This window comes from Schistocerca cancellata, chromosome 6 (assembly GCF_023864275.1).
Source record: "Schistocerca cancellata isolate TAMUIC-IGC-003103 chromosome 6, iqSchCanc2.1, whole genome shotgun sequence".
In the NCBI taxonomy this organism is placed as follows: Eukaryota; Metazoa; Arthropoda; class Insecta; order Orthoptera; family Acrididae; genus Schistocerca; species Schistocerca cancellata.
The window spans coordinates 706222526-706235458 of record NC_064631.1 but is presented as its reverse complement, the minus strand read 5'-3'; the positions used below and the strand labels follow the sequence as shown (position 1 = coordinate 706235458).

At 40.8% G+C, this 12933-nt stretch overlaps 1 protein-coding gene across 4 annotated transcripts in view; it reads left to right on the top strand.

Moving 5' to 3' along the window:
* The window catches only part of LOC126191008 (retinoblastoma-like protein 1), a 146774-nt gene that overhangs the window by 112343 nt on the left and 21498 nt on the right, over window positions 1–12933 (top strand). For all 4 annotated transcript variants that reach the window (XM_049931691.1, XM_049931689.1, XM_049931693.1 and 1 more), the window contains one exon: window positions 11625–11804. In XM_049931691.1, coding sequence (XP_049787648.1) covers window positions 11625–11804 — 180 coding nt within the window. The remainder of the gene's footprint in view (window positions 1–11624; window positions 11805–12933) is intronic.

The following is a 12933-nucleotide window of genomic DNA, read 5'->3' as shown; positions in this document are numbered from 1 at the left end:
GGCTTTCACGGACCATAATCACCCTCCCAACCTTTACAAAAACTTATTTCCCAAGCCTTATCTCTCCAGTCACCCACCGCCTCCCGAAGTGTCACCATCTGGCTACAGGGGAGCATTCCCATTGTTACTCAGTACCACTCTGGACTGGAGCAACTGAATTACAGTTCCCGCCAGGGTTTCAACTACCTCTCACCATGCCCTGAAATGAGAAATGTCGTACCCTTTATCCTTCCCACTCATTCCACAGTGGTATTCCGCTGCGCACCAAACCTACACAATAACCTAGTTCATCCCTACACAACCCCAGCAGTCAAACACATGTCTCATGGCACATATCCCTGTAATAGACCTAAATGCAAGACCTGTCTCGTACATCCTCCCACCACCACCACCACCACCACCACCACCACCACCACCTCCTCCTCCTCCAGTCTGATCACGAGCAGGTCGACCTGTGAAACCAGTCATGTGATCTACAAGCTAAGCTGCAACCAATGTGGTGCATTCCACATGGGCATGACCACCAACAAGCTGTTTGTCCACATGAATGGCCACCGATAAACTGTGGTCCAGAAACAGTAGGACCACCCAGCTGCTGAGCACCCTACCCGGCGTTCTTCATTTCAGTGACTGATTCACAGCCTATGGATCCTTCTCACCAACATCAGCTTCTCTGAATTGCACAGGTGGGAACTCTCATTGCAATATATCCTACATTCCAATAACCCTCCTGGTCTCAATTTTCATTAGTCATTGTTCTGTATCGACCTATTCCTTTCCCTGCTTCCATTTCAGCATTACACTGCCCTCTATTCCACCAACACATCCACAGTCTGTTTACTTCTCTCCCTTTAAGCTGCCCTTGCTCCCTCTCCTCCCACCCTCCATACAACTTGCCGATTGCAACTAGCTTCCCTACCCTCTCCCCACCTTGTCCCTGTATGCTGCCACAAGCAGCACTTTACTGTCCTCCACCCCTACCCCACTACCTCTCCCCCTCCCCACCCCAGCCTCTTCTTACCCCCCACCATCCAGTTGCTTCTCCCACCATGCACTGCTGTCCCCTGTCTGGCCTCACCAGCCCCCCCCCCCCCCCCCACATACACACACACAAACACACACACACCAAGCGGTAGTGGGAGATCATATGTATAAAAGGTATTAGAGTTTGCAAGCTTTCTACATTTACATCAACTCCCCAGTCCATCTTATTACCCTGTACCACTACTAGTCATTTCCTTTCCTGTTCCACTCGCAAATAATATGAGAGAAAAATGACTTTCTGTATGCCTCCATACAAGGCCTAATTTCTCATATCTTATCTTTGAGGATCTTACGTGCCTTGTGCGTTGGGGGCAACAGAATCATTCTTCAAATAGGGATTCTCTAGATTTTTTTCAATAGTGTTCCTCTAAAAGACTGTCACCTTCCTTCCAGGGAGTCCCATTGGAGTTTATGAAACATCTTAATAGTTGTGTGTTGTTGGAACATATCAATAATAAATCTATCAGTGTGCCTCTGAATTGCTTTGATGTCTTCCTTTAATGTGACCTGGTACAGATTGCAAAAACTTGAGCAGTACTCAAGAGTAGCTCGTGCTAGTGTCCTGTATGTTGTCTCCTTTACACACTTTACTTTCCTAGAATTCTCCCAATAAACCAAAGTCGACCCTTTGCCTTTCCTACCACAATCCTCATATGCTTGTTTCATTTCATATAGCTTTGCAGTGTTAAGCAAAGAAATGTAAATGATGTGACTGTGTCAAGCAGGACGCTACTAATGCTGTATCCAAACATTATGCATTTGTTTTTCCTACTCATCTGCATTAACATAATTTTTTTCCATTTAGAACTAGATGCCATTCATCACAGTAACTAGCAATTTTTTCTAAGTGAACTTGTATTCTACAGTCAGTCAACTTCGACACCTTTCTGTAGTACACCAGAGCATCATCAGCAAACAACTGCAGATTCCTGTCCGCCAAATCATTTATTTTTGTAGAGAATAGTAGCAGTCCTATCACACTTCCATGGGGCACTCCTGACAATACTCGCGACTCTGATGATCACTCACTGTCAAGGACAACATACTGGGTTCTATTACTTGAGAAGTCTTTGAGCCACTCACATATCTGCTGACTTATTCCATGCACATCTACCTTTTTTAACAGCCTGCAAGGGGGCGTAATGTCTTCTAGAAATCCAGAAATATGGAATCTGCCTGTTGCTCTTCATCCATAGTTTGCAGGATATCACATGAGGAAATTCACTTGGAAAGCTCACAATTCCAGCTAAATGTCACTGCTGAAAAAAATGTGTTAAAATGGTATGTGATGCGTTCACAGTTTGACAGCCAGATATCAGCGAAACTGTGCTGTATGGAAAGGGTCTAGGATGTGGTATTTGATTCCCCCCCCCCCACCCCCCACCTCTCTCCTGAAATTTTGGTTGTTGTCACTGATGCATAGCATAGCCAGAGTTCTAGGTCATTTGAGAAGGTGGTGATATATGTAAATAAAATCGAATACTGCAAAACACACTTTTAGTACTTTTATAATGAAGTCCAAGACTATGTTACAAACACAAAAATGGGGGGGGGGGGGGGGGGGGGGGAGAATTATTACATTGTGAGACTCGAACATACTTCCTTCTGTTTCTGTACTGCCTCAATCTTCGCAGTGTGCTAAGCTGTATATGTTTAAACAATAATCTGAAAGCTTTTTAATGCTGATATGTCATGAACTGACCTAAAATTGTAACAAATTGTTAGAAAGAGTGACGTATTTGTGATTAATCTACAATGTCCTGTTGCCTTGAATTGGCTTCTCCCGAGCTAAACAGCAGAAATGGGCACCCTTGGCTCACAAAGGATCATTTGGTAATGTGGCCGTAGATACATCTGTCTGATTGCTCGGTAGTTGTTGGCCCTAGATGCCTGTCCTTTGCATTACTCAAATGTTTCTTGCAAAATTCTCTGAAGCTTCCAGCCATGCCAATTGGTTTAAAACCCAAAAGCTTTTGGCCAAATACTTCTCAGCCATTGTCACATGTTGACTTGTCTTTTGCTTACTGTTACTGTCCTTACATAGCAGCACTGCCTTCTGTGATGTCACTGGTGCTCTGTCCATTGTCTTGTAAGGTAATGTTTTCGTTGCGAGCCCACCGCGCCCAATTCCACCTTCTGATGGTCGGGTTCCAAGTTGTGCTTAGGGCAGCCCGTCTTCTTTATTGAGGTATCGTCACAAATTTTTATCTCTATCATATCTCTTATTATGCCCTGTCACAGAAACTATTAGCCCATGTAACAACAGATGTCTTGTCAGATGCAATGCAATGTCCGTTTTGTAGAGCATGCTCTACTCGCACTGATGTCTCAGGACACTGAGGGCGAAAGCATCTCTCTTGTTCTACACAGCGACGTTCAGTATTATGCAATCTGTCCAACATAAAACTGTCCACATCTACGTGGTATTTTGTATACTGCTGGCGTTCTGACACGTCATCCCTCACAGGCCTTGTGAGTTGTTGAATTTTTGCCTCTTTAAGAGGTGGTTAATCTTTCCTGTTACTGAACCATTGAATGCCAAAATAGCATGTTTCTTCGAGATCTCCTCAGGGTCGTTCTGTTTACATGTTTTCAGAAAGATCACTTGCAAAATCTGGCAGTTGTTGTAGCTGTTTTTCTTGAATACTTCGCGTAAGTGGCTCAGTTCTTTTGGCAAGTTTTCAGTGTCTGAGTTGGCTTCCACTTGATGCACCACAATCCTCAGAACAGAATGTTTAGGTGCCAGATTGTGGTAGGTGTTAGCAATCAGATATCGGTCTGTGTGGGTGGATGGGTGGGTGTCCGGTAAACACTGTGGCTGATACCCATTTGCTTTACAGCAGACGAGGATATCAAGGAATGGCAAGGCACCACCTGTGCCTGCCTCTATTGTGAACTTGATGTTGTTACGGATAGTGTTGACATTGTCCGAGAATTCTCCCAGCATTTCGTGTCTATAAGGCCAGACACTGAATGTGTTACCGACGTAGCAAAAACAGCAACTAGGCTTTATAGGAGCTGTGTGCTAGGCGATATCGAAGTACTCCATAAACAGGTTGGCTATAACTGGAGCTCATGGGTTCTCTGTTGAGACAGCATTTGTGTGGTTAAAATATAATCTAGCATACAAAAAATATGAAGATATCAGAGTGTGCTTAAATAAATCCACAAATAATGACACCACATCAAAAAAGCTGACCATATCATCTCCTTCTCAAATCTATTATATACACAGTGACCAACTTGTGTAGTAAAGAGGCTGGCCAGATGTTTCGAGAGTCTGTATGTCGGCGATCCTGTGGTGCTTATGATGGGATACAGAGATGTGGTCTTCTTGTGAACCTTCGGACAGTGTTCCAGTGTAGATGGGAGGAGATTCTGAGTGACATTCTCTTCCAGTGAAGACCTCTTGAGAAGCTCTTTCATCTTCGTTATTCTGGATGTTGGGTCCCTTGGAAACTTTTGATAGGTCTCCTGCTCCAGCACCAACCCAATATTCACGTCATAGTCGGTTCATTCCACAGTGAGAGCTGCATTACCCTTTTAAGCAGGCAGGACTACAAAGAGAGAACCATTGCAGAGTTCATTAAGACCATTATGCACAGCTGTTGTCATGTTTAAGGTTGGTGGCTTAGATTTTGAAAGACTGCTGCTGGGTTCTCGACAGATGTCTTCTGCTGTTTCGCTGGGCATCTCACGAACTGCTTGTTCCACACACTCATTAGATCAGTGAAATTGATACTATGCGGAGATGCTGCAGAATTAAGTTCCTTCATAAGAGCCTATGTGGCACTTGCTTTGACGTTTCTCCTCATCGTGTTGATAACGAGGTGTTCTGTTGTTCTACTCTGCCCACTTCACAGCAATGTCATGGAGCTAAACAGAAAACAACAGAATGCTCCATTAGCAATATTATAATGAGAAACATTTTTGCGGGTGCCGGTCAAGTCATAAGGAGGGACCCAATTTTGCACCATTGCCGTGGAGTATCCATTTCGCTGAACTGATAAGTAGTGTGGAACAAGCAGTTCAAAAGATGCCCAGTGAAACAGCATAATAAAAAATTGTTGAGAAATGAGCCACATTCTTTAAAATCCAAACCACCAACCTTTAACATGACAACAGGTGAGGGTAATGGTCTTAACAAACTTTGCAACAATCCTCTCTTTGTAGCCCTGCCAGCTGACAAGGGCAATATAACCGTCATTATGGAGCGAGCCAACTATGACACAAAGATTCGGTTGATGCTGTAGCAGGAGACATATCAAAAATTACCAAGGGACCCAATAATAATGAGGAAGATGTCTGAGCTTCTCAAGAGGTCTTCATTGAAAGAGAATGTCATTAAAAATCTGCTCCCTCAGGCACCTTGACCACCTACATTGTATGACCGTCCAAAGTTTCATAAGAAAAATGCAACTCTATGTTCCATCATGAGCAACCATTGCATCACAGACATACAGACTCTCGAAACATTTGGCCAGCCTCCTTACTCCACACGTTGGTCACTGTGTGCGCTACGTCAGGAGTACGAATGACTTGATCAGTCAGATGAAATGCCTCTCTCTTGGAGGAGGAGATGACATGGCAGCTTTAACGTGGTGTCATTATTCGAGTGTATTCCCATTAATGATTCTAAATCTGCTCTCCCAGTTATTTAAGTACATTCTGACCTCATTGTATTTTTTTATATGATCGAGAATTTTAGCCAGATGGATGGCATTGTGATGAAGAGCTGATAAGCTCCAGTAATAGATAATGTGTTTATGGATTACTTTTAGGGCGTTGTCCTTAACATGGATCCTGCAAAGCCTAGTCGCTTTTATCATTACACCAAAGACACGTTTGTTTTCTGGCCTCATGGACATGAAAAGCTGGGAGAATTCTCAGACCACATCAACAATATCCATGACAACATCAAGTTCAGGATGGAGATACAAATGTGTGGTGCTTTGCTGTTCCTTGAATCCTCGTCAGCCATAAACAAATGGATGTCTCAGCCACATTGTTTACCAGAAACCCGCACACGTGGACCGATATCTGCACACTAACAGCTACCGAAGACCTTAATGCATCGAGTGGAAGCCGTCTCAGATGCTGAAAACCTACCAAAGGAACTGAGCAATTTATGAAAAGTGTTCAAGGAAAATGGCTACAATCACCACAATATTTCACAAGCTATATTTCTGAGGACATGTAAGCAGAAGGACCCCAAGGAGGACTGAAAAAAGCAAGAGTTCTATGGCTCAGTAACAGGGAAGATCAGCCGGTTCTTAAAGAGGAATAAAATAGATTTGGTCTTCGGAGCTCCAGAAAAAATTTAACAGCTCATGAGGCCTGTGAAAGACATTGTAGCCCTCAGGATGCCAGTAGTATATAAAATACCATGTGGCTGTGGACAGTTTTATGTCGGACAGACTATGTGTGCTATTGAACAGCGCTGTGTAGAACACGAGATGCTTTCGCCTTCAGTACATTAGACATGGTATTGCATTTGAATGGACATTGTATTGTTATTACACGGATTAATAGTTTCTGGGATAGCGTAATAAATGAAGCGATAGAGGTTAAAAATTTGTGGCAACACTCTCAATAAAGTTGATGACTTGCAGTTAAGCTTAGCGTAGGACGCAGCGATTGGAAAGTTGAAGCGAGTATGGCAGGCTCGCACCTTGTATGGTGATGGACCATGCACCAGTGACATCACAGAAGGTAGCATGACTGTATGAGGATGGTAGCAACAAACAAAAGACAATCGCCTCTTGACAATGGGCAAGGAGTACTTGGCCAAAAGCTCGTAATTTTAAGCCATGTGTCATTGCCGGACACTTGAGTGCGTTTTACCAGTACATTTCACGGCAAAACCATGCATTCAAATGTTTTTTGTTTGAATTAACCACCTTGGTTTAAATAACGAAGCATAGCACCAATTAACTGTTTTTCCATGCGCCTTGTCAAGATGCATTCTGATGCATTCTGAGAATTTATTCTCATTGTCAAGTGCTTATATTTACTTATGCATTTTTTGTGATGTTTCACAAACAATGTGCATGATGATTTGCATGTTTGTGGTTTTCTGCATAATGAAGGAGGCACAGTACCTTATAATCTCAAAACGACGACTACAGTACAAGAGATACAGAACAATGCATGTGCAAACATCACAGAAAATACTTATGTAAATATTTACACTTGACAATTTTCCTTTTAATAGAATAGTATAATTTTGCATTTATACATACTAGCATAAAAATATTGTAATGAACTTTCACTGGCCGGCCGGTGTGGCCGAGCGGTTGTAGGCGCTTCAGTCTGGAACCGTGCGACCACTACGTTCGCAGGTTCGAATCCTGCCTCGGGCATGGATCTGTGTGATGTTCTTAGGTTAGTTAGGTTTAAGTAGTTCTAAGTTCTAGGGGACTGATGACCTCAGATGTTAAGCCCCATAGTGCTCAGAGTCAGATTTCACTGACAATAATAGAATTATGGGACACAATTACTGGGTAGTAGTTACCTTTAGAAAAAGTGTGAGTGCTGCCAACAAACACATAGGGCCTCACCTTTTGTGACGAGGCCTTCTGGTACATACCTGCATTTTGACCTCTCCATGGAGTTAACCTACATTAACCCATCATCCCCTCCCCCCATTTCTGTTGTACATGTATGTTAAGTCGGAGTGACCTGCCATTCCCCAGAAAGCTAGGAAAGTGCATGTAATTTTGTATGTTTTGTAAGCAGTACTGACGTTTCTCCAGAAGGTAAGCACTGCCCAGAAATTCTATTTCATAATTATATTATTGCCATTCCATCATAACCTTTTCATATTAACATGTATTAATGCACAGGCATATGATTCCATCAAAACGAAAATTCACGCGTTCATTTCCACAACTGCCAGTAAGAAACACTTAAAAGTGAAAAAAGCTGTTATTGTCTTTTGGAACTATTACTTCCTTCCTGAGCAATGTATCATTTCTTTCACTTTCCCCCTGCCCACCACTCTCCCTCTTCCCCTTTCTTTTCTCTAGTTCTTAATTGGACCTTTCATTTCTCTTAATCAGTATTTTACTCATTGTCTCTAAACTGAAGTTAGCACAGTTCTTACCAATGTACTATTGACCACCTCTATCCTCACAACACATAACAAGTGGGTCTCTCTCACCCTGGGGTGTGAGTGACTTGTACATCTTTTTTTACCATTCGCAGTCCACCCCTTTCTCCTCCCGGAGAAAGAAATAATTAGTTTGGAAATCTAGGAAAGTGTGTGTACTTTTATATGTCTCTGTCAGCAGCACTGGCATTCTCCTCAATGTAAGTACTAGCCAGAAATTCTTTCTCGTAGCTTTAAAAGTTTCTTGGGGAATTTGTCTTAACAAGAGTATCTTATTGAAGAAATCCCACATAAGAATATATTGCATATAATAACTATCTAGTCCCTACTTATTACAGAAAATAAGCAGCAGTATTTAACCATTAATTATGAATAAATTTTTATTGTGTCCTCCATACTCATGTGAAGTATCACAGAGGGATTTTACAGAACTTATCATATTATACAAAACAATATTTTACTGCCAATAAAAATATGCATAAACCAGAAGTGTCAACATCATTAGTGTACTGAGCTCCTGTGCTGTTCAAAAATATGTGAAGTACTTTAGCAAACCCAAATGAATAAATCATCGGTATAGTATATGTATGTGTTGTATGCCAATATGATGAAACAAGGCACAGAGATCAGATCTGCAACAGGGTATTGTTACCAGTAAAAAGTCTGCCTATATCTGCTTGTTTTCACTGCGAGTTTAATGGTTGTTCTGATGTAAAATGGCCGAATAAAATGTCATACATGCCACAGGTTACTTTCCCTTTGACGAAGTGGGTGTTACCACTGATAGGCTAAAGAGATTTGTTGTAAGGCGATGCTTAGGATGAATTTCCCTGCACGCATAAAAATGTGAACTGTAAATGAGCTGAGAAGGAGCGTAGCATTGGAGATGGATGTTGTGAGGATTGGGAATGTGATTGGAAGGTGAATAGAAAGGATTTGATAGTGGTGCATAAGTCCAGGAAATGGTTATTCTGGCAGAGATTCAGGCTGATACATATAGACTAGTAGTGTTTAGTGACAAGCCTTACTTTGTTGTTGCTGAAATTAGTCAGTAGTTGTAAAAGCTTGCACGCAGAAGTTATCCACCTTATACATGTTGTCATAAGAATTCAATTATGCTAAATATGTATGTTCTAAGTAACAATATTGAATAATAGTATCATTGGAGGGCAGCGTGGAGGGTAAAAATCGTAGGGGAAGACAAAGAGATGAATACACTAAGCAGATTCTGAAGGATGTAGGTTGCAGTAGGTACTGGGAGATGAAGAAGCTTGCACAGGATAGAGTAGCATGGAGAGCTGCATCAAACCAGTCTCAGGACTGAAGACCACAACAACAACAACATATCATTGGAACCTAAAATCACTGGTTTGTATATTTATAATGAATGTACTGAGGTGGCTTGCAAGCATCCTCAAGCCCCTGAGGAAGCATGTTCCTCAAACCACTGACACGAAGTTCAGGAGGTTTGTTAGCCGGGTGCTGTTTTTTTCATTGGTGAATAGTGATGGCAGACATGTAAATTATATCGCTTAATTCAGTGCGAACATCTGGAATAGTTCTGCCACCAATATAAAACGTGTTGTGTAGGCAAGTGGAGTGCATCGATTCTTGTATTTTTAAGTATGTACGTCCACACTTCCACTGGCATGTACAAAGGTGTGCCAAGGCTCACCGGCCTAGGTGATCATTTACCATATTTTGAGATCCCAACAGCAGTGTTCTTTCATCAATACTTGCCTCTGTTCTTTGATGTGCAGTGAGTAGAACTACAAATGTGGAACATTGGTTTCTCACCAAATGTGCCTACCACTGAATGGACAAGTAATTTTCTTCTATGTCTCATGTACCCACTGTTAAAGTCTGCAGTACTCAGCGGCAACTCCTGTCATCAACACTTTGTTGACCACATCTGTTGATTCTTGCACACAAGTTTGGAGGTGGAGTGCACGCAGTCTAACCAAAATCTAATCTAGTGCAAAGTACAGTGTTTATTAATTAATTTCTTTTATTTTTATACAAGTTTCACCAGTTTGCTATCTGTAGAGGATATTGCTTGAAACTTGTGAAAATATAATTGTGTTGCGAAAATATAATTGTTTTGATGTGTGTGTCAATTTATGTTAAAAAGCTATCACTATATAACAAGATGATAATATTTGGGAAGGGTAGCTGATGTTTAGGAGGTCGGCAGCACATTTGCAGGATAGGAATGCATGAGGGAAAGGCAGCAGTTGCACAGGATGAGAATGCTACCGGAGCCAGTGAGTTTGCACAGAACATGATTACGACGTGGATGAGTGTTTGGGAGGGGATTACAGGACACAGGAATAAGAGACTGTTGGATAGAGGGTGTGGTGGCACTCCAGTCTACTTGCTGAACGGCAGTCCCGGCATTGTGTGTTCAGCAGGCACAATGTAGCTGCACAGAAAAGCTCATTGAAAGATTCATCTGAAAGCTAGCAAAGTTTTCATTCTGTTTTGTGTACCTGTTGATTCAACATTTGTACTTTACTCCTAAATTATTAACTTGATAAAGTTATACTCTTATAAATCTGCGTGACATTTTGAGCTGGAGGTGTCAGATTGTGCACTGGTATTTTCTTCTTGAAGATGTTTAAAACTGTTTTCACCAACAGATATCAGGATAAGCGAATTACATTACACACATTTGCTACACTTGGTGCAACCTGCTTGAGTTTGCCTTGGCACTCTATTACTACACCTAGTCATCTGCACATGAAATATTGTTCTCATTTTACTTTTCGTAATGTTTGGGTGTCCTGCACTAAAGTAATCTTACAGTTTATTTTTATGTGGTACTTACAGTTTGCACATGTTTCGATGAAACATTTGGTGGAGTAAATAGATTGAGAATTGTATGTGTTATACCCAAGTGATTCAGTAATAGAATACATCTTGTGTGAAAATGCAGTTTTTGACAACTGAGTGAAACCTGTTAGTTTGGCACCCAACAGAGGTGACAACACTGTCTCTCAGTATGGAATACTGCAGTGTTTCATTTGTCTCCATTTTGTGCCGTGTGTATTGCTAACTTCGTTGTTATAAATTGTTGAAACACCTCTTTTCCTCCACATGGAATTTCATCATCAGCTCATTATCAGTATAATCCACAGATTTGAATCTGTGATGATTGTCTGCTGTTATTTGCACTCAGTTCCTGTGTATCATGTACATCTACAAATACAGGATTTGGAGTAACTTTTCTTATCTGTCAATGCCTGTGCATATATCTAGTCCCCATCATTATTCTGATGTTGGCATTTTACTATATTTATTTAAAGCTTGTATTTTTGGGATTCATCGGTATTTTTAATTTTTTGCGTGTTTCATTTCTGCATCATTTTTCTTCTGTTTTATCTGTAAACAGTAGATCTGCCTATAAATTGTATTTGCATAACATATTTATTCTCTTTCAACTTCTGTGATAAAGTGTTCTTATTTCCAGTTTTATCACCTAGCATCAGTTCGCATGCAGGAGCTTTGCACCCAATTGGATATCTCAGATAAAGAACTGAAAAGAAAGATTTGGACGTGTTTTGAACATTCAATAATTCATCAGACAGATCTCATGCAAGATCGGCATCTTGATCAGATCCTTATGTGTGCTGTTTATGTCATGTGTAAGGTAAGTGTATACAAAAATATTTGTATGTTACATAGTTTTCAGAGTGATTACAGTAACTGGTGAATGAGAATAGAGAATATGATGAAGTAATGTTGTGAGACAATGTGATAGACAAATAATGGACTCAAAGTTAGATATGTCTGTGGAAGGGATGGCACTGTAAGCATTTGCATTATAACAAGTGTAAAAGACAGCTGTCAAGTATGACAGGGGAGACTGCAGAAGGACAAACTAAAAATATAAGTATGTGATATGTAAATATCATGTCCTCCAACTTGGTAAACAAATAAAATTGTCTTTTCTTCTATTGAATCTCTTTTTGCCACTGCCAGCCCCTCTGAAGGGTCAGTGTAAACTGTTTTGATTAGATTGGACAGCAAGTGGTGCTTTTAAATATGTTTTTATTTAACTACATCACTATCATTATCATATAAAGTTCTTCATGATCCAAGCTTAAAGAAGATAAGGCAATCACAAGCCCAGTACCGTGTTGTTCACATGAAGCAAATCTCAGAAAATAAGAATTGATTCGAATTTTACCGGTACTCTGAAGTCTGAAGTTTGTCATCACGAAGATTCGTTATATGAAGCATATGTTTCAATTTGTTACAAAAGTCACTGTTGATGCAAAACTTAGTACTTATTTACTCTTAGAGGAAGAAGAGATCAAAGCATGAAGCATTCGTTGATGTGTGTGCAGCCTGTTGCGGCATTATCTGTGCAATATTCTTCAGACCACAGAAACTGAATGTACTGAAAAAGTCAGGGAATTGTTAGAGACTCTGGAGGGACTGAACTGATCACTGACAAAAAGAAATGTATTGAGTCATTTTGTTACAAAATTCTCTGAGATCCTGCTTTGGGAAGAATTGGGAGTCGTGTAAAGGAAGATGAAAAAGTTAGTTGAATTATTGTAATGTTTGTTGCCGATTGCAAAAATGGAGAAATTGCCATTTTTGGACAAGAGCCATTCCATGTACAGAAAGTCCACACATATTTACCTTTCTTTAATAAGAACAAGAGTTTTCCCCACTCTGCCCAGAATAATTCTGTCCTTAAGACGTTAATATTCAGAGCTCAGACAATATGAGATTGTGATAATCTGCAGTCTAAATTGGACTGTTTTAAG